Source organism: Meles meles, chromosome 21 (assembly GCF_922984935.1).
Source record: "Meles meles chromosome 21, mMelMel3.1 paternal haplotype, whole genome shotgun sequence".
Classification (NCBI taxonomy): Eukaryota; Metazoa; Chordata; class Mammalia; order Carnivora; family Mustelidae; genus Meles; species Meles meles.
This window is the reverse complement of record NC_060086.1, coordinates 8,567,179-8,593,856: the sequence shown is the minus strand read 5'-3', so window position 1 is coordinate 8,593,856 and position 26,678 is coordinate 8,567,179. Positions and strand designations below refer to the sequence as shown.

General features: G+C 55.8%; 1 protein-coding gene across 1 annotated transcript in view; it reads left to right on the top strand.

Annotated features, from left to right (window-relative positions):
- The window catches only part of COL26A1 (collagen type XXVI alpha 1 chain), a 124,505-nt gene that overhangs the window by 88,984 nt on the left and 8,843 nt on the right, over nt 1–26,678 (top strand). The window contains exons 4-7 of the mRNA XM_045993899.1: nt 20,575–20,636; nt 23,949–24,105; nt 25,525–25,623; nt 26,230–26,382. Coding sequence (XP_045849855.1) covers nt 20,575–20,636; nt 23,949–24,105; nt 25,525–25,623; nt 26,230–26,382 — 471 coding nt within the window. The remainder of the gene's footprint in view (nt 1–20,574; nt 20,637–23,948; nt 24,106–25,524; nt 25,624–26,229; nt 26,383–26,678) is intronic.

Below are 26,678 nucleotides of genomic sequence, written 5' to 3'. Positions count from 1 at the left end.
AAATGTCTCTTTCCCACCTCGTTCTGCCTCTCTGATTGGTCAGCATCTCGTCATACCTCCAGACTCCCCAGTCCCTCGGTGACCCTCAGACACGGCCCTAACAAAAGCTGTCCTCGTCCCTTAGATGTCCCTGGGCTCCCTGCCAGCAGGAATGATGCTGGATTTGGGTCTGAATCCTCAGGCCCCCGAACTTCCCAACGCTTGTCCCGAAATTCACCTCGACTCGTTTTGAGCATTTTGCTATTTTATCCTGATTTTAAGCCAAGTAGCCATTAAATGGGATCTCAGTTCAAAACGGTAAAATAAATTAAATATCCCTTAGTAAATGTCCTTTATTTGGTAGGTTAGCTCTTTTACAAAAGGAGCTAAAGGGGGGAAAGTGAATATGAGAGAGGAGGACGCTGAGAACTCAGGGTTAAGAAACTTGCTCGCGGCCTCTAGGTGGGTACAGGGTGGACCTGGGATTCCAGCTTGGCCTGACTGATTGCAGGGAGAGGTGGGGAAGCATGCTGGTCTGAGGGCTGCAGACCCCTACCCTGAAGTCCTGGGACTGGGAATGAGATGGGGCTGGGTAGGCAAAACAGGACCTGAAGCCCCAGAGCCACAAAGCAGGTGTGCACTGGGAAGGGTGGTTCTCGGGACTTTGCCCTCTGAGTCTTGGCTTGGTGTCATGACCATCCCCCTGGGAGTGTGGGAGTGTACCTTGGGAGGAAAGAAGTGAAATGGCCATCGGTCATCACACCAGCCTGAGGCTCAGAAGCCTGTGTTCAAGGCCCAGCTCTGTAGCCTGCTGTGTGGCCCTGGGGGCATTGCTAACCTCTCTGAGCCTCAGCTTCTTGCTAATATCCCATCTGCCTCAGGCTTGAGTGCAGATGGCTGGTGAGAAAGGCTATCCATCAGCCCCAAGTAGAAGCAGTGCCTGGTTGGTGGGGGCAGGAATTCCCTAGTGAGGTTGGCTGTTACCTTTTTTGAAAGGAGATGGGGCTCCTGGTGGCTCAGTCGGTTACACGTCAATTTCGGCTCAGGTCATTATCTCAGGTTCCTGAGATCAAGCCCCAGATTGAGCTCTGCGGTCAGTGTGGTGTCTGCTTCTCCTCCTCCCTCTGCTCCTCCCCCTACTCATGCTCTCTCCCTCTCTCCCTCAAATAAATAAATAAATAAAATCTTTAAAAAAGAAGAATAAGAAAGGGGATGGAAGCCTGGGAATGAGGGATTTACATATAAAACTCTAAGTGGCCCCATTTCAGACCAAGACGCTTGGGCTGTTTTCAACTCTTTTCTTTTTTAAACTCAAGTCCCTGAGTGGGACTGCGTGGGAGTCTCAGAGGCTTCCTGTTCTGAGTTGTAATTGCCATTACAACTGGCGTGGGCCAGCCCTGAGTTGGCTTTTCCTGTTGAGGATTGTCTCCCCTCCCCTCCCCCCCCCATCTTCTGGCGATCCTTCCCTTTCTCTTTGGTTTCGGAAAACCGTGAGGGTGGACACGGCCTCCTGAATCTCCTTTCCCCCACAGCCCTCACGTGGGAGCTAGGCTTTCAACCTGCAGTTCTCGGGTGGGGGTGGGGGGGTACTGCTTTTCTTCCGCACACCTTCTGGTTGATTTATTCTGCAACACGAAAAGAATTTGCCCAATAAGTTGGAAATGAAATCCCCAAATTGGGCCCAAGTCTCCGCTGTGTTGCCAGAATACAGTTCTGTTGGGCAGAGGGTTGGGGAGGTGGGGAAGGGGTGCACTGGGATTACGGCAGTCCTGAAGATGCCGGAATACTCAAGCCCTAGCAGATGCTCACCCCACACCTCCGTTCCTCTTGACAATGCTTGATGGGAACCCGTCCTTTCCCTTTCTTATCAAGAAAGAAAACTCACGGCGGTATGGAGCATTCTGGGTCCAGCTTCGCGTGGGTGTGGTGCGGTTCATGCTCCCCTGCTCCTAGACTGCCCCCCCCCCCCCGGGACAGGTAATGCCACACAGCCTTGCCCAAGTTCTCCCCTGGAGGCTCTGGGCATCACAGGTTCCTTAGGGGCTGATGTGGCTCTCCCCTGAGAATGGTTGGGGAACGCCTCACATCTTTGCAACACTGCAAGTTCAATTTTCTCCAGCAGCTGGTGGTTTCCATCCTAGAGATGCACAATTCTTTGCTTCATCTTCTGGGAAACCTCAAGCCCCGTTTGTATCTGATGGTTGACGCTTGTGGTGGTGTGCCCAGTTCCGTTTTTCCTGCCTTCACTTACCCTTCGTTTGTGTTTTGTGCCCTGCTCTCTTCCTCCCCCCGCCCTCCTGCTTTCCACCTGTTGCAACGCAGTGTATCAGCCTCTCCGACCAATCATCCCCCGGTTCCTCCTCTGTAAAAGGAGGGACCGAACCGGACAGTAGGCAATGGCGTTAACATTTCAGGGGTCGTGTGTCTCCAAATCTGAGAAGTGGCTGAAGCTTCAGAGAGAGTTTCCCTGCAAACTTGCCCAGGTGCAGATAACCGTGCTGGCAGCTTCCAAGGGTTCAGAGACCCTGAGAACATTTTGGGGGTTCCCTGAGCTCTCATGAAGGAGGCTGCATCTAAGAGCCTTTCAGCTCAGATGCTAAAATGAGGAGGGACCCCCTAAACCCCATGGGGCCCCATTTCACATGAGGGAGGTGTCGCTTTTCAAAGTCTCAGGTATTTGCCTGCCCACCAGGATGACCTTGGCCTTGGGGATGCACACATTTCATTTGGACAGAGCAGTACACCCCTTTGGACCCCCTCAGACTTCATAAGTGGGGAAGAAACCAAATGCCGTTGGAGAGAGTAGAACAGGGTGCTGAGGGGATGGGCTCCAAGTGGCGCTCAGCGGACTTCGGGCTGACCTTGGCCAGGGCTTGGCATCTCTCTGCTCTGGTGGTGAAATGGGGCTAACCCAGGAAACCACCCCCTCCTTCCACCAGTGGGAGCGTGCTAACCCCAGGGAACTTGGGTCCCCCTTTACGGGGAAGGAAGAAAAGATTTCTCTGCCTCTTCCCATCCGTGGAGCTCATGTCTGTTTCCCCTAGCTGGGACCGAGTCACAAAAATTCTTTTATGATCCGTTTTCTGGCCCTCACCCCTGGTTTTTTTTTTTGGAAATCTGAAGCCACAGCCTAAATTTCCTCTGCCTTAATTTTAGTCTCTGGGAACCGCAGCCAGATGATGTCAGATTGACTATTAGACGCCATTGGTCTTCCCAGGCCTGGCTGTGTGATCAGCTCCCCGCGGCAGCGCCATCCCGCGGGGTCAGGTGGGAGATGCCCTGGTGTCAGACGCAGTAGGAACCTTCTTCTCTGTAGGAAATGTCCTTGGCATCTGGTATCCGCCTAAGTGTAGGGCTGGGAAAATTTGCCCCAAAGGGAAGGGCATTTCTTCCTTCACCTGAAAGCTTTTTCAGGATACTCAATGCGTGCCAAGAGCCTACTATGTGCCCCAAAGAAATGGGCACAGTCCAGACCCCATCCACCTCCTATACTCAGCCCACAAGCACCTTCCAGCTGCCGTGGTTTTTTAAGACTTATTTATTTATTCATTTGTTTTTAAAGATTTTATTTATTTGACAGAGAGACACATTGAGAGAGGGAACGGAAGCAGGGGGAGTGGGAGAGGGAAAGGCAGGCTCCTGGCAGATTGGGAAGCCCCATAAGGCGCTCTGTCCCAGGACCTTGGGATCATGACCTGAGCCGAAGGCAGACACTTTAACGACGGAGCCACCCAGGAACCCCAAGGCTTTATTTTTTTAGAGCGGTTTGAGGTTCAGAGCAAAACTGCGAGGGAAGTACGAAGTGCCTGGATGCCCCTTGTCCCCACACACCCCCCCCCCCCCGAATGGTGCCTAACACTCTGTTGGTGAACCTACGCTAACACGTTATCAGCCCAAGGTCATGGTTTATGCCGAGATTCATTCTTGGTGCCGTATATCCTATGCTGGGAGCATTGTCTAACCCCCGAGTCTGACCTCCTTATCTTGGGGCACACCCAGGTTCACGGGCTCTGATGCTTATCCAACTTGAAAGCCTTTTAAATTAAAAAGAAAATGTGGGCTACTTTTCATTTCTAAAACCTGCGAGCAGGTGAACACTTGCCCAAGCTTCTCTCACGGCCTTGAAGGAGTCCTTGCGAGGGAGGTTTCTAGAATCATGAGCTTTGTGGCGAAGACTCTTCGGCTTCTCATTCCCTTCTTACAATTGTCCGTTAGCTTCTGCCATTCTGAGAGTAAATACCAGGCACCTTAGCAGGCTCGCAGGGCCCGGCATGATGAGTCGGAGCCCCCGTGTCCTGGCTACCTTGGCCTGGAACGTGCCGAGCTCTCTCTACGCCCCTCCAGGGCAGGGATCAAGAGTGGGGACCTGTTCAGGCACTGGGGCCCCCTCAAGCTCCAGGAGCTCTGGTCACCTAAGGAAGTGGACAGTTGTCCTGATGCTGGGTCACCCATGGCAGGTACAGTGGGGTAGGGACAAGGGTCTCGGGAATCTGAGACCGAGGCTTACATGGGAGTCAGTAGGGGGCGGGGGAGGAGGGGCCTGGGGCCTCCCGTACCCACAGACACATGGATCTGAGGCTTAGCGAAAGCGGAGACGGGAAGAGTCCACCCCTGGTTCCCGGGGGGGCAGGAGAGGACAGCAAGAAGCTTGTCTGTCTGGACTCTGGATGGAGAGAAATAAGCCAGAGAAATCAAAGTCTCGGGCCTTTGCCTCCTACAGGCTCAGGATAGAAACTTATCCTACCCCTGTGGCCACCAAGCTGTTCCGAGTCGGAGCTCCAAGGGACTCCCATGGAAACCTCCAGAATAAAAGATTAACTATCCAAATCCAGAAGTGGGGAAACACATAACAGCTCACCATCCAAGCAGAGTTTAGCAAATCGACTGGTGGAATTCAGCTCATCAGCGGCTTAAAAGATACAGTTCGGCATCTCTTTGTGCCGCGGAGGGCTGATGAGCGAGGCAGGGAAGGGACCTCCGGGTCATCCAGATCCCGGCTGCTGGTCGCGTGAGCCAACATCACACCAGCCTGGGTCCCAGGAAGTGTCCCTTTCAAAGTTGTGAGTGGGATTCAGAGGCGGCCTGAGACTTCACTGCAAAACTGAGAGTTAAAAGAATAAAAAGCAGAGAGAGTCGCGAACTTCTCTGTGACAAAAGGCAGCTGTCACCAAAGCAAAAACCGCAGGCCCGGGACGGGCGCAGGCCTTTGCTGTGTGTGAAGTGTGACCACTGATTGGTATTAGAAGCACAGGAAGAACTCCTGTGACTCCACATGAAAAAGACAGAAGGATCCGATGGGGGAACAAAAAAATGGGTTGAGAACGTGAACGGGCATTTCGGGGTCTGGAGGAGAAATGTTTGCTCCAAACCCTAGGAAAAGATGTTCGGGCTCATTAGCGATGTGGAAAATGCAAATTCAAACCACAATGAGATAGCATTTCACACCCACCAGATTGGCAGACTTTTGTAGTCTTGGACAGCTGCCCGGGGGGGCTCCAGGGCACGATGTGGGGGGGAGCTGAGGGGGTGTTGCCGGAGACAGAGGACCGGATGCCCCCACACACATTAGGGAAGCTCATTCCTGAACTCCTTATTTTTCTTTAGGACTTGGCTGTGGCCGGGACAGTGAGCAGTTTGGGCCCTTCCCCAGGCCCTGGCCACTGCACCCCGTGCCCCAACCCCAGGTCCTGGGGGTCTGCCAAGATTGCTTCCTTGGAATCTGCTGGTGTCAGGCCCCCCTGCTTCCAGGCCTGTGTCTGATCTGCAGAGTGGGGAGAGGCGGGGGGCAGGGGCAGGATAGGGAGAAGGGGGCTGGGGGTAACTGGATCAGATCACCCCCCCTTACCCTTGGACAGACCCCTCTCCTGAGAGAGTCTGCACCCCTTGCTTCACACCCCCACCCCCCACCACCTTATCCCTGGAGCTCAGAGAGGCTGAAGGCAGGAGAGCAGGAAGCCGGCACCAGACACTGAGGCCAGCCGTTGGCTGTCTCCTTACCTCCCCTGTAGCAACTTTGCTTCTGGCCTGAGCCTTCTCCCATCTACCACTTGGTGAGGCCAGCTGAGGTTCCAGAAGCCGGGGGTAAGTCCAGGGTGGACGCCAGCCCTGCTGATGGAGTAGAAGCTTCCCTGCCGCTGCAAACCCGTGTCTGGAGGCTGGAAAATGTGGCCGACGGGAGCCCCGATCCAGTGGTTGTACTCTGTGCACGAGCCCAGGGCTTCTTGCCTCCTTCCTTCAATCCGTGCCCAGAGGGAGCTGCTGACCGAGGACAGGCATTTCTGGATCCCAGACCACTTTTTGCCTTTCTTGCCCCTTCTTCTTACTTGCGGGGACAGTGTTATTTTCTTCTTAGGCTCTGCTGGCAAGAGAGAGGGATGGGAGAGTGCTTTGTAAACCATTGTGCTTCCAGTGGTAGCATATGGACTCATTCTTACTATGGTGTAAATGACTAAGAAGGGTGAATGACGTGCCCACTGTGGGAAAGTCAAAGGTCCTTCGATGCGTACCCAGAACTGGGTTGTAGCTCTGGGGTGGCCACCACCTTAAATGTGTGACCGTGACCATGAGCCACTCACCACCCCACCTCTGTGTTCTAATCTGTTTAAAGAAAGAGCTGGGTGAGATAGGTCTAAAATCCTTTGGTCTTTATAGTTGCCTGGGAGACTTAACTTTCTAATAGGAGCACATGAATGCTAATTCTGCATTCCCTCTAACCGGTTCAGGGCCCTAGGAGGTGGCCCTGATTTTCCTTCTCTTCTGAGCAAAGTAACTCAAGTTCAGTGGGTTAAGGAACTTTCCCAAGGTCACACAGCCTGGTGGGGGCACAAATGCCTGCGGACCTTTCAAATGTGTTTTAGACTACTGGGGCAGTCATGGGGGAGGGAAAGCGTCTCTAAGAAAGCACCAGATCCTATCCGAGTGATCCTCTAGGCTGGAGGATCCAGCCAACTGATCCATCCTCAGCGAAAGTCTGGACTTGTTGGGGGGAGGGGCCTCATCTAGTGATCCTGTAGTTACCATGGCCACCACCTCCTGCTGGGACAGGTGGCCAGGGTTTGACCTTGAGAGGCTGGAGCCTTGTCACCTACCAACTCTGCCTCCCTGGCCTCCTCCCTGCATGGCAACTGGAGGCCAGGTGGACCAAGGCTCCAGCCAGACCTACTCCTGGCCAGGAAGGGTGAAGGTGGGAGCTGACCAGTGGATGGGGGCCCCAGAGGGATGGGTGGATGGGGAGGGAGCAGGCCAGGCCCAGAAGTATGTCAGCCCCACGAAGCAGGGGCCATATACCCCCACTAGACGTGGGATGAGCCTCATCACATGAGCTACGCTTGAGTATCTGAGGACCGAGGGTCAGGAGCACCAAGACCTGTCCCCCTCTTGCCCGGCTTGAGCCCAGGCGCAGGAGCTAGCTGAGTCCGTGCTCCCACTCCTTGCAGGCAGAGCCTCCTCTCTACCTGTCGGGGTCCCAGAAACACTTGCGTGTGTAGGAAAAAGACACTTTCCTTTTAAAAAGCCTTTGGAAACTGCTTAGAGCCCTCCTCCAATATGGGATCAGGCTCGTGGTCCCTCCGGCCTGGGATTTGGCCTCAAGAAGCCACGGGAAGAGCACCGTGCTCCCCTCTCAGCTCCCCCAAAACAGCCATCACGAGGCAGATTGCCCTCTGAGGACACCAAGGCGTTTCCTGGAGCCCAGCCGAACTCTGAATGAAAGCTAAGCCATCTTGGGGCTTTCACCTTGCCTTTGGAGGAGAAGGGACCCCGAGAGGGGAGAGATCTGTTCCGGTGTTGCTCCCCGTGTCTCCTTCCTCTTGGCTGGGGGCTCCTCCCCGATTCCCTGCCCCATCCAGTTCCAGCACCTGGAGACAGACCAGTGACTTTGCCTTCAGTTCTCCAAACTGTGCTGTCGTTTCCCTCTGAAAGCCCCAGTGACCAAACAGACTCCATCCCCTCCTTGCTGTCCTTGGACACCTCGTCAGTTTCATCCAGAGCCTTGATCAGCTGACGGGCGCACAGTGGGGGAGGCCCCACCCTGGCTCCAGGCTCTGGGGGCTCCTCACGGCCCTCTGGGGTACAGAAGGCCCCGGGCAGAGTCAGGCGACACCCTTCCGTGGTCTAGAGGCCGCTCTGTCAGCCAGCTTTGCTTTATGGCCCTTGAACCTTGACCTTGGGCTTGGAGCCCCATAAAAAGGTTTTCTTTCCCCGTGACACACGCGACGGCAGAAACGACTCCACGTGTCCAAAAGGCTCCGCAGCCCCGAGCCCCTCTCCCTCGGCCGTGCTGGGTATCATCTTCCAGGCCGGGGCAGTGCTGCCTGCCAGCTCCAGGGGACCCTGGAGACATTCATGATCTGTTTCTGGAGGAGGAAGAAAGAGGCAGACACTTCAAACACTAACTTCAGATTAACAACATGGAGCTCAGAATCCCCCCTAAGAGAGGCCACTGAGTCATTGACCCTGAGGCGTGGAACAGACACAGGGAAGACCCAGCTGCCGAGAGGCCAGATCCCTTCTTCCTGTTGTGACAAAATCTCCTATGTGTCCCCGGGGACGTTCCCGGATGACCTGAAGTCCCTCCACTGAGCAAACTGTACACAGCTGCCTTCATCCAAGTACCCCCCGGCTTCGGGGACCCCATGCCATCCCCACCGAGGGCCCATGTACCCGATTCTGCAGGATCCTGGCCCTGCCACACCCATGTCATTGATTTCTGGGGACTGACCTCCCCGAGCCATGCCAGTCTGAAGGAAGGCCACTGATGAGTCAGACAAAGCTGCCATCGACTCCAACACACCTGCCCAGAGAGGTGCGGTATCCCGACCTCTGGGGAGCCTGTCCAGCAGGTGTTGCAGCCACAATGGGGTGCACGGCCTCCGGGGGCCTCAGGGTCCAGGCAAGAGCCCACGCACCCCGTCCTTGGGCATTCTCACGGTTGGGACTCCTTTGCTGGAAGGGCCTCAAGGTGCCCGAAGCAATCAGGGGCTGGACGTCTTGAAAGAAAGGGCACCCGAGCTTTGGAGCGTCTGATCTGGTTTCTGCCCCTGTCTTCGGGGCCTGGGCTGCTTCGTCTCCTCTCAGTCTCTGGAGACCGCGCGCCAAAGGCCAGGGACATTGGCCTGGACAGGGACTCTTGCCTCAGTTTATCGTGGAGGAAAGCCAAGGGCCCCCCTAATGGGGAGCAGCTGGGCCGAGATGGAATAGCACCCCCATCCCCCACTCCTCACCTGGAAGTCGGGATGCTTGAGTCCCACCTGGAGGTCAGGCAGCCTCTCAAGCACACGGTGTCACATTTCACCAAAGAAGCCTGAGAATGAGCCCCCATGGGGTCCCTCTGCTCACAGGAAGCCAAGCCAGCGGGTGAGAGAAGGGGAGAGGGGACGCGCAGCTGGCCCTCCTTCCGGCTCCGGTGACGGTTCCTGACTCAGAGACCGTCCCTGCATCTCACCCACGGGATGTGGAGGCCCGGAGCGGGGGCTGTGCCCTGCCTGAGGACACAGAGCCCACCCCACTTCAGGTCTGTCCGGGGCACAAGCTCACAGAGCAGGGACTGGCCCCTGGCCGGGGTGGCTGGTGGGCTGTGAACACCGGCCCTGTTTCTCCTGTGGGTTCCTTTTCCTGGAGTTGCCGAGAGGGAGGTGGGTGGGGTGTGGGATGGGTGAGCCCTTGATCTTCCATTGGTGATACTGGTTGGTTTTGTTTTTGTTTTTGTTTTTTTAGAGAGAGAGAGAGGGAGGGGCAGAGGCAGAGGGAGAGAGAGTATCTCCAGCCGATTCCACGCTGAGCTCAGAGCCCAACGCCGGGCTTGATCTCACAACCCTGAGATCATGACCTGAGCCGAAATCAAGAATCAGCCGCTTAACCGACGGAGCCCCCCAGGCGCCCCTAACACTGGGGTTTGTGTCACAGCTGTGTGTGACGTGGGAAAGTCCCCTCCCCTCTCTGAGCTGCCATTTGCGCAGCTGTAGGTTAGGACCGAGGATGGTGGGTCCAAGTGAGGCTGAGCGTGTCAGAGACCACACGCACACACTCATGAGCATGTGCTCACATGTTTGCATTTGGGGGGGGAACACATGCATTGGCCTCCCCCGTGCCCCTTCCCTCACTCCCTACCCAGTGACAGTGCCCAGACACTCTCCAGGCTGGTGATGCTGCCCTGAGCCAGTCCCCCGGATACCAGCCCTCCGCACCCCCGGCCCCTGGCCCCAGCGGCCCCCACCCCATACCACTGCCAGCTTGGGTATCTCTTAGCTGAGCCTCTGGGAGAGAATGAACAAAGAGAATATGTTAGCCCTGTGTAACAAGGGGACATAAGTGATTTTTAGGAGGGATTGCCCTTCTTAAAGAAATGCGCTTATTTAATTCCTGCTGTTTCCTCACAGAAGTCAAAGGCCCTAATGTTTTAGGGAGGAAATGCCTTGGTACCCTCAGCCCAGGGCTCACGGGTACCAAAGTTTGCCTGGAGTGATCAAGGAAGGCTGCCTGGAGGAGGCGGTGCTTAAGTAGGAGCTGATCAACGGAGTAGGATGGGAACCACTTCTAGATGAGATAACGGGACAGCAAAGGCTGCTGCAGGGTTTGTCCTCGGGGCAGCGAGAAGGCTGGTGAAGAAGGTCCAATTGGTGGATTAGAACGAGCCGAACAGCTTGACAGGTTTTCCAGAAACTGACCGCACTCGGGCCCCAGCACCCACGTCAAGAAAGAGAACATTTTCATCACCTTAGAGGCCCCCCAGCTGCCTCTCCCCTTACTGTCCTCCCCAGGGGAACCGCTGACCCGCACGCAGGGCTGTTTGCCTGTGTTCTAACCTGGAGATCAACGGAATCCCTCACTGTGTGCCCTTTGGGGTTGCCGACTTTCACCCAGCCTCAGCTTTGTGAGGTCCCCCGCCCCGCCCCCCGCCGCTGCATGTGGCGTGTGCTCACTTAGTGCAACGTAGCGCTCGGCTCTGGGACTGTTCAGTGGATCCAGACGTCCGTGGATGGAATTTGGGTTATTTATAATTTGGGGTTATTATGAGCGACGCCGCAGGGAACATTTCTCGCACATGTCTTTTGGTGAACGTATTTATTCATTTTGCTGGATACGTATCTGGGGATGGATTTGCTTCTACTCAGCCTTATAAGAAACTGCCAAACGGTTTTTTTCAGGAGGTTGTATCATGGCCCTTCAGTGATACTGAGAATTCCAGTGGTTCCTGCGCTCCGTCATACTTGTCATTATTAGTCTTATTTATTTATTCATCAGAGAGAGAGAAGGAGCGAGCACAAGCAGGGGGAGAGGTGGAGGGAGAGGGAGAAGCAGATTCCCTGCTGAGCAGGGAGCCTGAGGCGGGTCTCGATCCGAAAACCTGGAGATCTTGACCTGAGCTGAAGGCAGATGCTTAACCGTCTGAGCCACGCAGGTGCCCCTCATCATTAGTCTTTTTAATTTTAGCCATTCCTGTGGGTGTGTGGGAGTGCCACGCTGTGGTTTGATTTGCATTTTCTGCTGTGGCTAATGAGTTGAGCCCTCCTGTGTATCATTATTGGCCATTTGGATATCTTACTTTGTGGATACATGCGTTCCGAGACTCCTTTTCTACTCGGTGGTAGGCGTGTTCATTCTCTTGTGATGAAAATAAATTCTTTTTTTTTTTTTAAGGATTTTATTTTTTTTTATTTATTTGACAGAGAGAGATCACAAGCAGGCAGAGAGGCAGGCAGAGAGAGAGAGAGAGGAGGAAGCAGGCTCCCTGCTGAGCAGAGAGCCCGACTTGAGGCTCGATCCCAGGACCCAGGGATCATGATCTGAGCAGAAGGCAGAAGGCTTTAACCCACTGAGCCACCCAGGCGCCCCTGAAAATAAATTCTTAATTTTAATGCTGTGTGCTTTGGCAAAGTCTTCTTTGATGTGAGTGCTTTTTGTGTCCTGCTGAAGATATGTGGTCATGAAGGTCATTGCCTCTTGTTTCTTTTAAAAGCTGTATTTTACAAAAAAAAAAAAAAAAAAAGCTGTATTTTAGCTTTTGGATTTGGGTCTATGATACATCTGAAATCGGCTTTTTATTTTTTTAAAAATATTTATTATTTTAGAGAAAGAGAGTGCATGTGTGCGTGGCCAGGGGGAGGGGCAGCAGGAGGCAGAGAGAGAATCTTTTTTTTTTTTTAAGATTTTATTTATTTATTTGTCAGACAGAGATCACAAGTAGGCAGAGAGGCAGGCAGAGAGAGAGGAGGAAGCAGGCTCCCTGCTGAGCAGAGAGCCCGATGTAGGGCTCGATCCCAGGACCCTGAGATCATGACCCGAGCTGAAGGCAGAGGCTTAATCCACTGAGCCACCCAGGTGCCCCCAGAGAGAGAATCTTAAGTAGTCTCCACTGTCAACATGGAGCCCAGCACGGGGCTCAATCTCATGACCCTGAGATCATGACCTGAGCGAAATCAAGAGACGGACGCTTAACCGACTGAACCACTCAGGTGCCCCAGGGGGTCTGATTCTTTTATTTTTCTTTTTCCATTTGGATAACCAGTTGAACCAGCACTGTTTATTGATAAAGTCTACCCTTTCTCTGTGGAACTGCATTGGTGCTTTTTTCGTAAACGAAGTGAGTATCCGTCCGTTTGTCTTTGTGCTAATACTACAATGTCTCAATTACTATAGTTTTAAAATAGGTCTCAGTTTTGAAGGTCTCAGTTTGAAGAAGTGTAAGTCTTCACCTTTTGTTCTCTTTCTTCCAGATTGCCCTGGTTATTCTTGGACTTTTGTGTTTTCATATACATTTCAGAATCTATCTGCCAATTTCCAAACACACATGTGTACAACAAACACACAAACAGCCTTCTGACATTTTGTATGGGATTGCGTTGGCTTTATCGATCAACGGGGGAGAATGAACATCTTTATAATATTGGGTCTTCCAATCCATGAATATAGTATATCTTTCCATTTATTTAGTTCTTCTTTAATTTCTCTCGGTGATGTGCTGTAGTTTTCAGTAGATTTATTCCTAGGTAATTTGATAACTTTATGGCACTTTTGTGAAGGGTATCATTATAAAATTTCATTTTCTATTTGCTTATTGCCAGTATATAGAAATAATGTTGATTTTTAGGAACTATCTTTGTATTCCAGCGACCTTGCTAAAATAACTTCATAATTCTAATAATTCCTCTTCAGATTTTGTTGGGGGAAAGATACTTCCGGTGTGGTCCAACCATGGTCCACAGGGTTCTAGGTCAAGACCTGTGACCTTGAACTCTGGGCTGGATGTGGAGGTACAGAGGGTGGAAGACAGATCTGGCCAGCCCAGTCAGAAAAGTCCCTAGGGCCACAGTGAGGCACATGTCTCAGACTTTGCCCATGCTTAGCCATGGTCCAGGCACTGTCTGCACATCCATTGAGAGCTGCTGCCTCAGCCAGGGGACGTAGCTCAGCTCAAGATGGCCTCATGGGAAGGGAAGCTCTGGGTTCTAATTCTGGCCTTTAATTGACACATGGTATGACCTTGAGCACATTGTCAAACCTTCCTGAATCTCATCCTTCTCACTCGCAGAAAGAGGGCACTACACCCCAGTATTTCTTTCTCTAAGCCTGGTAAACACTGGTGCATTGATTTCACTCACCAGCATTGTCCCTTTTGCCTGTGGGGTGATGCTGAACATTGCCAGAAAGTCCTGCAGCCCAGGAGCTGCGAACGCGGGTGTCCGTGGGGGACAGGGCAGCTGGTTACCATTGTGTTCTGAGATGCTTAGTGCCATTGGCCCCTTGGGGATTTTTTCCACCACGAGGACACACCCCTATGTGAGGCTCCCCCGTCCAAGAAAGAACTCTATTATTCTTCAATAAATATCTTGGCAGAAGTTTCTGAAAAACCTTGCCTTCTCTGTGATCCCTGATATTCAAAAGGATGGAATTTAATTACTCTGTCCTGTCCATGAGCCCCAGGGCTGGGCCTGGCATGCAGCCACGGCTCTATCCGACCAGCAGGCTCCCTGGCCCCTGATGGGACTCTTTGCTCTGGCATGCATTGGGAAACAGGGAAAGCACAGGGCAGGGCAGGTTTCCCCTTTGGCTTGGTCTTGCCCTCTGCACCCTCCCTTCTGGGGTGTATGGCTCAGAGAAACCCAGTGTGTTGGGTTCCCTGGGTAAGCAGCTCTCTAGAAGTTAACTGGTATGGTGATTTCCTAGGTCCTGGTGCTACCAGAGCCTCTCTTCTCCCCATAGGGCTGACCCCAGAGCATCATGGGGACCCTTGGTAGACTCTGGAGCTCTAGCCTGTAGCTGGCTTTCTCCCTCCACCCCTGATCCCCATCTCCCTCATGGCGAATTAGATCCCCACCTATTACAGGAGCTTAAGCTAGGGATCTCTATGAGGTCTTTTGGGGCAGGGTGTTGTGCAAGACCTGGCAGAATCTTGTAAAGGTGAGGAAGCAAGGGCCTCAGTTTTCCCATCTTCAAAGTGGGGATAGTAGTCTAGTGCCTGCCTCATGGTGGGTGAGAGGCTTATAAGGAAAGAATGGGTGTAGAGGGCTTAGCCCAGGGCCAGACCCAGAGCAAGTACTCGGCAAATATTTTTTGACGAGCAGTAGTCAGGGCTCAGCTGTCTCCTCCTTGGGAAACCCTCTTGATCTCCTCTGGCTGGAGTTTCCCCTTTCATAAGAGAGCCACACAGTTGGGTAGCACCCCTCAGTGTTGTTGCTTACATGTCCAGAAACCTTTGGGGGCGAGGCTGCTGGTCCCTGGGTTCCTGTCCCAGAGAATGCCTTGGTGTGTCTGTAGAAAGAATGAAGTACTAAATAGGGTTGACAGATAAAATATTGTGTTTTTATTTCCTAAATCTGACAAACTATCTTTAAGGTATCATGGAACATTCCTAAGAGTCCAGAAGATTCTCCCCTGGTTGATGGGTCTGTTTAGGACCTGTTTATAGGTTGGACCTTGAATCAGTCAGGGTTCTCTAGAGAAAGAAAACCAGAAGGATGTGTGTGTGTGTATGCATCTATATAACTATATGCATGTATCTCTTTAGATCTATGATCTATCTATCATCTGTATTAAGGAAATGGCTTATGCAATTGTTTAAAATCTGGGGCTGGCAGGTTTTAAATCTTTAGAGCAGGCCAGTAGGGCTGGAAACTCAGACAAGATTGCCTCTGGATATCCTTGTTTTGTTTTTGTTTTTAAAGATTTTTTATTTATTTGACAGAGATCACAAGTAGGCAGAGAGGCAGACAGAGAGAGGAGGAAGCAGGCTCCCTGCTGAGCAGAGAGCCCGATTCGGGGCTCGATCCCAGGACCCTGGGATCATGACCTGAGCCGAAGGCAGAGGCTTAAACCCACTGAGCCACTCAGATGCCCCTGGATATCCTTGTTTTGAGTCTTCTTTTCTCTAGCTTACTCCTTTGTTTTGGTGGAATACATCCTTCAACACCTTTCAGAGAAGGAGTGTGTAGCGTGTCAATGTTTTGAGGCCATTTGTGTCTACAAATGCTTCATTTTACCCTCAAATCTTGAGGGATAGTTGAGGTGGGTATAGAATCTTAGCTAGACACCCTCTTCCTCAAAAGAATACCATCTCCCCAGCATCCACTGTTACTATTCAGAAGTTCAGTGCCGTACTAATTCTGGACATTTCCTGGAGGTCTCATTTTATCTTAGAAGCTTTTAGGGTTTTCACTCTGGGATTCTGAACTTTTGTGACTATGTGATTTTTGGTGTGAGTTTTATTTTTCATCTGGCATTTTCCATGTTCTTTCAGTGTGTAAGTTCATATCCTTCAGTTTTAGGTGATCTTTTGGGATCATTTCTTTACTTCTCTCCATTTTCTCAGGTCTCTTTTTCTGGACTCTCCAGTTAGTTAGTTGTTAGACCTGGATTGATCTCCTCATTTTCTCATCTCTTCTCTACAACTGTCACAGCTCCCTTTTTGGCAACTTCCTAGAAAATTTCCTTATCTTCTAATCCTTTGACTGAATGTTTTACATCAACTATTTTTCTTCCATTTCTACAAATGCATTTTTGTGTTTTGAAGGTTCTTTGCAAGTAACCTCCTGTTGTTTCAGCATGCAATATCTTCTCATATCGCTCTAAGGATATTAGAGTTTTACTCTGGTTTTTTGAAGTCTTTTTCTGTTCACTCATTGTCTCTGTTTTCTGAGCTTGCTTTTTTCCTGTTTGTTTCAGTCTTTGTCTTTTGCATTAGAGGCTCTTGATGCATATTTAATATCAGATACCGGGAGCCGAACCCCATGGGCGGACAGACCCATCTTCTCATGGGCTTTGCTGCAGGAGTTGACGCTGGTCCCAAAGTCACTGTACATCTAAGTCTTCTCTCTTGGGCTGGAGGGGCTGTGAACTTAGCCAGAGGGGCGTGGCCTGGCTGGAGGGGCCGTGGCTTGGCTGGAGGCAAGGTCTGAGTGACAAGGCAAAAGAAATCCCAGACTTACTCAAGGCAAGCAGTTTCCCCGCCGACAGCAGTTTCTGGCAGAGAGTGAGATGACCAAAGTCTCACCAGCAGTGGAAGCTCCTACATGGCCTTCAAGTCCCCAGTGCGGGGGAGGGAGGCACCAAAAGAATGTGTGGCCCCAGTCTGAACTTGGGTAGAACAGGGTTGACCCCATGTGTAGTAAGATAGACAGGTACCAGTCCTATCTGTGGTAGGCCCAGCCCAGCTCTTGTCACACTGGGGAAACTGAGGCCACTTAGGTTTAGGTCACTTAGACCTCGTTCCTGTGGTCTCCTGTGAACACACCTGGCCAGCCCCGCCCCCTGTCCCCCAGCATCTGACCCCACTGCCCTCCCTGGAGCTCTCCTATAGGGCTTAGGAGTTTGGGCTGGAGTCAAAGGTCCCCAGGGGGATTTTAGGATCTCTTCCAGCTTGGCCCCCCGGGACATCCACCCTGCCCCTGCTCCCTGCTTGTGGACCCATCTCCGAGGCCTCTCCCAGAGGGGGCTGAGTGTTTGGGGGCAGAACCACCTGTGTGCCCTGGATTTCCCCTGTCAGGGTCTTATGGCCCCCGTCTCACGGCTGTCTCACCCGGCCTCTCAACTTCTCTGCGGTCGGCAAGGCTCCCCTTTGGGCCCAGGCCCGGGGGGTCAGCCTCACTTGGGAGCTGGGTCCTGAAGGCTGGATACAGAGCCGTCGGCAGTGGGCGTGCTGGCCAAGGTTAGCAGCTTAGCAGGTGTGCCGTCCTGCAGTTGGGGGAACGGAGCCCAGTGGTGAGAGCTGGAGGGCAAGAGCACAGGCAGCAGGGGCCTGAGGCCCTTGGAGCTGATTCCGTACTGATCCCTTCTACGGCTGAGAAAACTGAGGGGCAGAGAGGTCAGATGAGCTCTTCTCCAGCCTCACAGTGAGTTAGTGGCCTTTTAGTTCTCTTTCTACTGACCGCACCAAGCGGTGAGTCCCTCCCTCTTTCTCACCGCCCCACCACGCCGGTTTGCCTGGAACATCCACACTTCGGTACGCACAGATTGGCAAAGAGTTCCAGGCACGCTTTCCCGGAGAGACCAGGAATGTGCTGCGGCCCCGGGCGCTCGTGGGCGCGTGTGTGCTGGGGAAGGGAGGCCAGGATCATGGGAACTTCCGAATCTCAGAAGTGAGAGCCTTCCTCTTAGCCAGGGGAAACTGAGGCCCAGAGCCAGCAGGCAGGGCCTGGTCCGGGGTCCGTGCCAGTCAGCACCCTCGGTGCCATTTCTCTGTCCCCACCGCTCCCATGAATCATTAGAAAAATTTAAACAAGCATAATATAATTGCTTGTCGATGACAGAAAGCCAGGGGAACCGTAAAACCCGGCTGGTCTCAGCGCCTGCCCAGGCCGGTGGCACGGGGAGGCCGAGCTGGCAGCCTCAGCCCTGCCCGCTGGCTGGGCCTCCCGGGCCTCTCTTGTGGCTGGAGAACTGGAACCCCCCTTCGCGCCCCCCTCCCACACCGTGCCTGCTGCCAGCCAAGCCTCACCTCCCCGGCCAAGTGGGGTGCCCAGTGCCAGAGCAAACTGGGCCCAGGCCCAGCACACTTTCCAGAAATAGGTTCCTGTGAGAGCCCGAGGCTCATCCCTCCCTCTGCAGAACTTCCCCCCTGCAGAGAGCCCTGTTTGTGGCCTCAGACCCTGGAAATGCTCTGTTTGGGTCCCCTAAATGCCTCAGGAATGTTCGGGATGAGAGGGTGGTAAGGGAGGGGTGGGGGGAGGGTAAAGTAGGCAGGTGCGGGGAGGTGATGACTGGACGGCTGGGTCGATAGATGGGGTTGAGGTAGTGAGTGGACAGGTGGGACCCCACTGGTTTTGATCTCTGTCTTTCCATTAAAGTCTTCTTGTAAGGCTTGGGAATCCTGAGCTCTTTTTTTTTTTTTTTTTTTTTTAATTTATTTGACAGAGAGAAATCGCAAGTAGGCAGAGAGGCAGGCACAGAGAGAGGAGGAAGCAGGCTGCCCGCGGAGCAGAGAGCCCGATGCGGGGCTCAATCCCAGGACCCTGAGATCATGACCTGAGCCGAAGGCAGAGGCTTTAACCCACTGAGCCACCCAGGCGCCCCCTGAGCTCTGTTTTTAAGAGAGAAGGAGGGTCTGTGGTTTGGCCTTGTTGATGGGGCGCCTTGGGAGACCCCGCCGTTTCTCTCGGTGTAGGCACCCGTGCGCCTGTCCCCTCAGTCATGCCCCAGTCCCCAGACAGGACCCCTCACCTCTCCTGCCTTGCGCTGGGCTGGCCTCAGGGGAACCTGGAGGCTCTGATGTCCTCTTCCCAGGTGGGACTGGGCTGCTTTATGGGCTTCATCTGCTGAGAATTCTCCTCTGCCCTTCTCTGCTTTGCGGGTTTTTATCCCCCTCTCTTTCTTCACCACCCTTTCCTGGGAGAAGCGAGGAAGAAACATGTGGGTATAGTCCCCCCTCCCCCGACCCATGTTTAAGCAGAAAACCCGCCCCCTCTCTCCCCAATCCTTTGTGAAGTCCTCGCCCGGCCCCAGTCATGAAACTGTATACATTCCCCCTAGTTGTTTGGAAGTTTCAGTGTTTGTACCTCAGTGTCTAATCTGTTTTATGTATCGGGGTTATGGACAAGGCTTTATTGAGGGGGAAAAAGAGTTCTGTTCTTAAAAAATGCTTATAAACCACTGACTGGGCCCAGTCCAGGGGAGCTGGGGAGGGAGATGAGGGTGGGCGGAGCCTCGGGCAGCCCACGTCTTGTAAACCCAACCACGGCTGGTGAGCAGACGGGCCCCATGTCAGCACCCCCTGCCCCGAGGCCGCCCCCACCCCGGCGGGGGGGGACACAGCCCGAACCCTGGTCCCAAGCCTCCTGGGCATCCCCTACGTGTCTCACAGAGCAATCACCACTGTAACTTAGGACATTCATGGGGGATTTGTTTTCTGAGATGAAGTTGGGGGACCTCTTAGGGGACAGGGGAGGCTAGAGGTGGGGGGCAGGTATGGATGCTGCTGGTGAGCTTCAGGCCTCACTGTGCCCACGGGGCCGCTGATGGCCAGCCCTAGCACAGCCACTGGGACCTGCCGAGTTACCCTCACGCCTCGGTGTGTCTCTTTGGCTCAGATCGAGGTCAGGCTTTGAACCGAGTGAGCGATTTAGGCCTCCCTTGACTTCTGCAGCAATAAAAGCTCTGGAGAACAGCTTTGAAAGTCTGTTTCCTCTTTAAGCAGCTCCAGTCCCCGGGGCAGACAGACATAACAGATAATTACAGCCCAGGAAGATGTGGGCCTGGGGGGTTCAGCATGACCGGTCTCCTAACTGGCCTTCCGGCTTCCATCCCTCCCACACACGCCCACCAAACTCGCTGCTGCCAGAGTGAGCTTTTCAAAATGCAAATCTGACCTTGACTTCCAGCCTGAGAGCTGCCCACTGGCCTCAGGACGTTGCCCCAGAGCCCCTCCTGCCAGCCCTCCAGTGTTAGGTCCCAGCTCACTGCTCCAGTCCCGGGTGTGGAGGGGGTGTGTGTGTCGGGGGGGGGGGGGTGAGGGGCTGGGTCTGCTCTGATTCGGCTAGACTGCTTCCAGACCCTTCTCTGGTCTTGCTTGTCTCTAGGCCTCAGCCCTCTTTCCTCACCAGGCCATCATATGGTGCATCTCTCAGGCCTCCCCTTAGACGCCCCCGCCTCCAGGATGTCCTCCCTGACCACCACCTCCCCCACCCCAAACTGGCATTGTTGTCCCCTGTAATGCACATCTTACTCTTACAGCCCTGTGTAGCCCCTACAGCCTCTACCTATTTGCCCATCTCGCTCCCCAGACTGACGTTCTCAAAGGCAGGGAGCATGCCCTTCACCACCCATGTAATCAATTATTGGGTTTTTTTGAGCCCCTACTTTGTGCCAGGCACTGAGATCTGTGGGTAAATAAACTAGACAACGATCCTGCATTTGTGGCACTCACAGGCTGCCCGGGCACCTGGGGTGTTGGATTGGACACTTTGCTGAATAATGTGCTGTGGGTGTTCCGAGGTCAGGTGGGCTGCCTGGAGGAGGGGCCACTAAGGATAAGGCCCTGAAGGCTGGGTAGGAGTTTTCCAGGCAAACTGGTCAGAGAGCTCCCCACCTGCCCGCCCAGAGGCTGTCCTGGCGGCTGGCTGCTCTCACCCCCAGGGTCTACACTCTATTCTCACCCTTCTCTTTCAGAATGCATGAACTGTACCCGGCTCAGTGACATGAGTGAGCGGCTAACCACGCTGGAGGCCAAGGTCAGACGGCCGGGGGGGGGACTGGCTCCGGGAGCTGGTGGGTGTGTGCGAGGGTTGTACATCGGTAGCAGCCCAGCCCTAGGGAGCCCAGCAGGCCTGAGCAGCCTGGTCTCAGGGCTTGGGTGCTGCTGGGGCTTCCGTGGGTGGGCTTCCTGCAGGGTGGCCTTCTCTGGGCTGGGCCAGCCCCCTGGGGAGGGGAAAGCAAGAAATCTGGAGGTCTCGGACAGCAGGCTGGTCTGGACATGAGTCTCAGTGACTGGGGGTCTAGATGTGAGCCTCGCGGGGGGGGGGGGGTGGATGCCCAGAAGGTGACCTCTTGGTGGAAAGGGCCACTGTCCCCATCTCTGGCTCCTCCTCTCCCTCCCTGTCTGACACAGGGCGGGGCCCAGACAATGGAGAAGGGGGCACAACGGGGCACCCCAGAGGCTGGAGGACTGAAGAAAGGATGAGTCATTTATGGGCAGGGTAGCCCCAGGCAGAATGGGGTGAGGATGGAGGGAGGAAGTCAGAGAAGGGAAGGCTGTGTGAGGCGCAGGGGTGGTGACGGGCGGGTCACCCTCGTGGACACCGGGGGCTCTGTCCCCTCTGGTCCCTCGGAGGGATAGTGCAGAGCAGGCCTGGGACAGAGCCACAGGGCCGTCTCTACCGTCCCTCAGTGGGAGACACTTCTCCCGGGCTGTGTCCCTCGTCACCTCATGTCCCATGCCTCACGTATTGGTTGAAATTGCTCCTGGGCCCTGGAGCAGGCCCCAGTGGAGGGTCTTGGGTCCCTGCAGGAAGGAGCCAATGCCATGGGGCCGTGGGCTCTGCCCTGACTGGCGACAAGTGACATTCTTCTTCATGTCCCAGGCGTCTGACAGAGGACAGGCCTGGGGGCCGAGGCTGCCCTACCTTCACCTCTTGGGACTTAGGAGGAGCATCCAGGAGTGGGAGGCGGGCGGGAGCGTGGCCTGCCAGCAGGGAGGTCTGGTGGGGCCAGAGCGCTGACATGGGCTGAGAGACCCCCGTGGCAAGACCACAGAGGTCGGCCCCCCCGCCCAGAAAAGCCTGCCAGGCAGGTCTTCCCACAGAAAGATACCCATCCACACACACACAGCCCCACAGACACACACACACAGATACACACACACACATGGACACATATATAGACACACGTAGACACACACACACACGTACACATATATGCATATACACGGAGACACACAGAGGCCCTCACAGACTCGCACGGACACACACACACACACAGCCCTTGCAAACCGTCCCTCCCCCTTGGGCCCTGTCTCCTGCCCTGGAAGCCCGACCCTGAGGGCATGCCCTTTTGGATGGGGGCTGCGGATGACTGTCTCTTGGAGTCAGACATCAGCGGGACCGCCACCCCCGCAGCTAGGTGAGTCTCATCCAAGTTTTCACCTCCTTATCTGGGCAGTGTGCTGGTCCGGGGCCTCACACAACGTGGCAGTGGGACCGGCTTTGGGAACAGTCGAGTGCCGGACAGGCGAGAAGCTCTGTGTCACCCTCTCCGCCAGGCTGCCATCTCCCTCTTCTAGGCAGAGGCACAGGCATGTGGGAGGCGCCCGTGCAGAGCCCCTGGCATGAGAAGTCCCAGGGGGTGAACGACCCTCCCTTGTCCCCGAGGCCTTCTGCAGGTGGGAGGGTCCCCTAGCAGCCCACGCCTGGGCCCAGGCTGCGAGCAGGGGGTCCTGTACCCTCCTTGGGGTCCGTGGCTCTGCGGGGGCAGGTGGGAGCCTTCAGGAAACAGATGCTACCATCTGGGCCAAGCCTGGAGCTGGGGAAGCCCTGGGAGGCTGGGGGGCACTGCATGGGACGCTGGTCCCAGCGCCTACTTGCTGGGTGACATTGGACAAGTCACTTGTGGTCTCTGGGCCTCTCTTTCCACCTCTGGCTATGATGTGACTGCGGTGACCCTAACTGCGGAGGTGGGGTGGGGGGGTGGCTTGTAAGGACCAGAATGGGGAGGGGCTCAGAGAAGTGGCCCTGGGCGGGGTCGCTGGAGCCCCACGGGGCAGGAGCCCACCTGCCCGCTGCAGATGGAAACCAGAGTGGGCGCACAGGCAATGGGTGCAGGGGTTGGGGGCACACCCAGAAGGGGACACCCTCAGTCCGCAGGGTCAAGCAGACTGCCGCGGGCGGGGGGAGGGTCCCTGGAGTCTCAGGGTCCTCTTCTGCGCAGGAGTGAAGGGAGGGGCTTGGCGGGGGTGGGCGGGAAGTCTCAGGGTGTACCCAGGGGCGGGGCAAAGCCCCTGAGGTCCAGGAGGAGCAGGGCAGGCCCAGAAGGGCACGCTGAGTGTGGGGACGCTGGTGGTTTGGGGGGCTCCGCAGGGTTCACTTTGCCTGGAGTCCTGACCCCCTACTCTGGGGAGGGGGGCAGGCAGGTGGATTTGGGGGGGCAGCCAGGGCCTGTGGGAGCACTGGGCAAGCCAAGGGGCCCTGGGAGAAGCCTGGGGGAGGCTAAATGCAAGGCCTGGCCCTCGCGGAGGTGGGGCGGGGGAGTCGGGGACTCTAGCCAATGGGGGGTTCTGGCTCCCAAGAGCTGGGGGGAACCCGAGGCACTGGCCTTCCTCCCCTTTGGGCAGATCAGGGCGCAAAGACTCGGGGCTCGCGGTGGGCGGAGCAGGAAGCCAGTCCTGTCCGCCTGGCCCGGGGACCCCTCTCTGCCTGGGTGGGCCTACCCAGGGTCTCCGCTCCCATCCGGACGCCTAGCTCCGATCCCTGGTGCACAGCGCCCCCTGCTGACCTCTTTGGGGAACAGCAGGGACTCACGGGGGCCTCTGGGTCCTGACTTCCAGCTCGCCGGCCTGCGTTAGGGAGATCGTGTTCCCGCCCAGGACTTGGGTCTTCCCAGACTTTGATGCCCCATCTCGCTCAAGGGGAGAAGACAGGGCGGCTTTCCACGCTGATTTTCCCGCGTGGCCACCTTTTCTTTTCCCAGAGCTCCTACTAAAAACCGCACCCCAAGCCAGGGCCATCGGTATCTTTTCAGTCCCTTCTTTGGGGGAAGCTGGGACAGGGGTGGGGGGTGACCACAGGGCTCTCCTCACAGTGATGACCGCTCCAGAAGAAGAGTACAGGGAGTCTGAAGGTGTCCCCGTGACAACCTGCTCAAGCCCCGGGTCCGAGGACTCTCCTGACACAGGAACGAGAGGAGGGCAGGGGTAGGGGGAACATTCCAGCAAGGGGCTGGTGATCACACCTGGCTTTGGGGAGCTGCAGGTCGCATGGGGCACACATCCCCAGTGCACAGGGGTCTCTGGCCTGCCCGGGGTCCTGACCCTCTGCCCTTTCCCGGCCCAGGTTCTCCTGCTGGAAGCTGCAGAGCAGCCCGAAGGTCCGGGCAATGACCTGCCGGTCCCCCAGAGCACCCTCCCACCCTGGAACGAGGACTTCCTCCCAGATGCCATCCCCCTCGCCCACCCAGGGCCCCGAAGGAGAAGGCCCACGGGCCCAGCCGGTGAGTGAGGCCTGCCCCAGAGGCCCTTGGGATCAAGCACCCCTACGTGGTATTTTGAAAAACGGAGCTAACACTTCAAAACTGTAGGTTTTCAAAAGAAAATCAGGAGTTCTAGAAACTTCTCTCAGAAACATAGAAGCTCTGGGTACTGGGGCTTCAGCCCCCCTTGGAAACCATTGGCTGGAACCCTGCACCCGCAGACCCCATCCGGACTGTTACAGGACCTCACCCTTCCGCGTCGTCCCGCAGTTGGGTGCATATGCTCCTGCCCTGCCCGGAAGCTAACCTGTGCTCAGACCCCCAGCCCAGCCCCAGCCTTCCGGCTCAGTTTTACCGGGAGCTTTCTGCCTCCCACCGACTTCTGGTCCGTGCTATGCTATAGTTCATAAATACTTTTGTTTCACCTCCGGCCACACAGAAGTCCTCTTTACTCATTCCAGTAAGTTTTAATGCTTGCGGTTCCAGCAAGGATTGGAGAAATGACCCCTGGGGTCAGCCCGTGATCCACGAGCCTGTGCTCTTGATGATTCTTGGCCCCACGAGAGCCCTGTGCAGGGGATGCTCTCCCTCCCTTGCCTCTCTCACAGCTGAGCCCTTAGCTTCCAGACTCCGCTCTGAGCTCACACCCCGTCCCCTCCTCACCTCCTCTGCTTGTCCAGTTGGGAGAGGGAGCAGAGCAGGGAGGGCACAGCTCCCAGCAGTGGGGGCACCCAGTGGCCAATCCAGGGAGGAGCAGACACTCTGTGATCTTCTGCAGGTGGGGGCTGGAGGCTGTCGGGGGAGGAGGGAGCTCAGGCGTTGGGGGGAGCATCTCATTCTGGGTCTTAGCCCACCTCCCAGGGTTTCACACCCAGGCAGCTGCCCCCGCCTGCCTTCTTCCAAATCCTTCTGGAACTAAGGAGGAGGAAGACCCAGGACCCAAGTGCCCTGTGGGGGAGATTGGGAGGGGTGCTGGTTCTCCCCCGCCACTTTCTCCCTGCAAGAAGTGCAGTTCCAAGAAATGGCCACCAGGTGGAGCACAACCCCAACAAATGGTGAACCGGGGTGCGCCCTGGAAACTGAGAGCAGGGTTTCCTGGGGTCTCCAAGGAGGCCTCACTGGGGAGCTCTTTACCATAGATGCCGTTCCTGACCCTGAGCAGGGAGACAGCAGGACTCTGGAGGGAGGGGCCTAACTCAGCAGCAGCCTGGCTCTGGGCCCTTGAACAAGGGACCACACCTTCCTGAGCCTCAGTTTCCCCACCTGTGAAGTGGAAACACAAGCAGCTGTTGAGATCGTAGGAGTTAATAGGTACAACGATGGTTTGTAGACTGTAATGAGGTCTCTGCCCCTGGGAAATGGCCCAGGAGGTCAGGCCCGGACCCCTCCACGGTGGCTTGGCCCCCAACGTCCTCAGTGCTCATCTCATTCTCTCCCCAGGGCCCCCGGGGCAGACGGGACCTCCAGGGCCTGCAGGTCCCCCAGGCTCCAAAGGTGACCGGGGCCAGGCAGGAGAGAAGGGCCCAGCAGGGCCTCCTGGTAAGGACCCCCCAGATCTGACTTTGTCCACTGGGGCACGGGGCTGGGGTTCCTCCCCTATCTGAGCAGGTGAGGCATCCCATAAGCCCTGATCTTGCTGGGGTCGGTGACTGCTGTCCTGGGGGGCTCTGGGCTCACTTCCTCCCACCCGCACCCCCACTGCCACCCCATCCCAAAGGTTTTAGGGTCTGGTCTGACGCTGGGCTGCGGGAAGAACAAAAGGCTCTGGGAGTTGGGGGGTGCAGGCACGGGGGTGTGGGGGTGGGGGTGGGGCAGCTGAGGCCTGGGGACCCTTCTCAGCCATTTAAACCCCTCCAGAGAGCCCCCCATCTCCTCCTGGGTCTTGCAGGGACGGTACAGGTCCTGTGACTGTAGGTGTAGGGCTGGCCCGGGTTGGCTGGCACTCTCGGTGACCCAACCCCAGAGCTGAGGCACCTCCCGCCCAGCAGCCCCAGTGCTCCCCAGGCTCGAAGCGAAAGCCATGTTCACTCACATCCCAGGACAGCCCTCCAGGGAGGCTGGTCTGGCGGCCACTGCTGACCTGTTCGCCATCTGCGGTGTCTGTCCAGGCCCGGCCCTCACGGGGCTCCTCTTTTCCCATCGCAGGCCACTTGGGGCCACCAGGGCCCCGCGGGCTTCCTGGAGAGATGGGGCGCCCGGGCCCCCCCGGCCCCCCCGGCCCAGCAGGCAGCCCGGGCTTCCCTCCAAACAGCCCTCAGGGGGTCCTCTACTCCCTGCAGCCGCCGACGGACAAGGGCGGTGAGTGCTCCCCGCCAAGAGATGGACCCTGGGGAAGCAGACCCTTAGGGAGCTGGGCAGCGGCCTGGGAGCAGGGCTTGCTGGGGGTGGGGGGGTGGTGGAAGGGTCCTTAGCCCCCAGCCTGGCCTGTCCCCGCCTAGGTGCCCAGCTCCTGCCCCTGGGGTCCTGAACCCCCCCCCCAATGTCACTCTGTTGTGTGGCCAGCCTCAGTTTCCCCACTTGGTGGCGGGAGCACATCCCCTCACGAATCCCCTGACCTTGGACTTGTGGACAAGTGTTGGTTGAGCACCTACTAT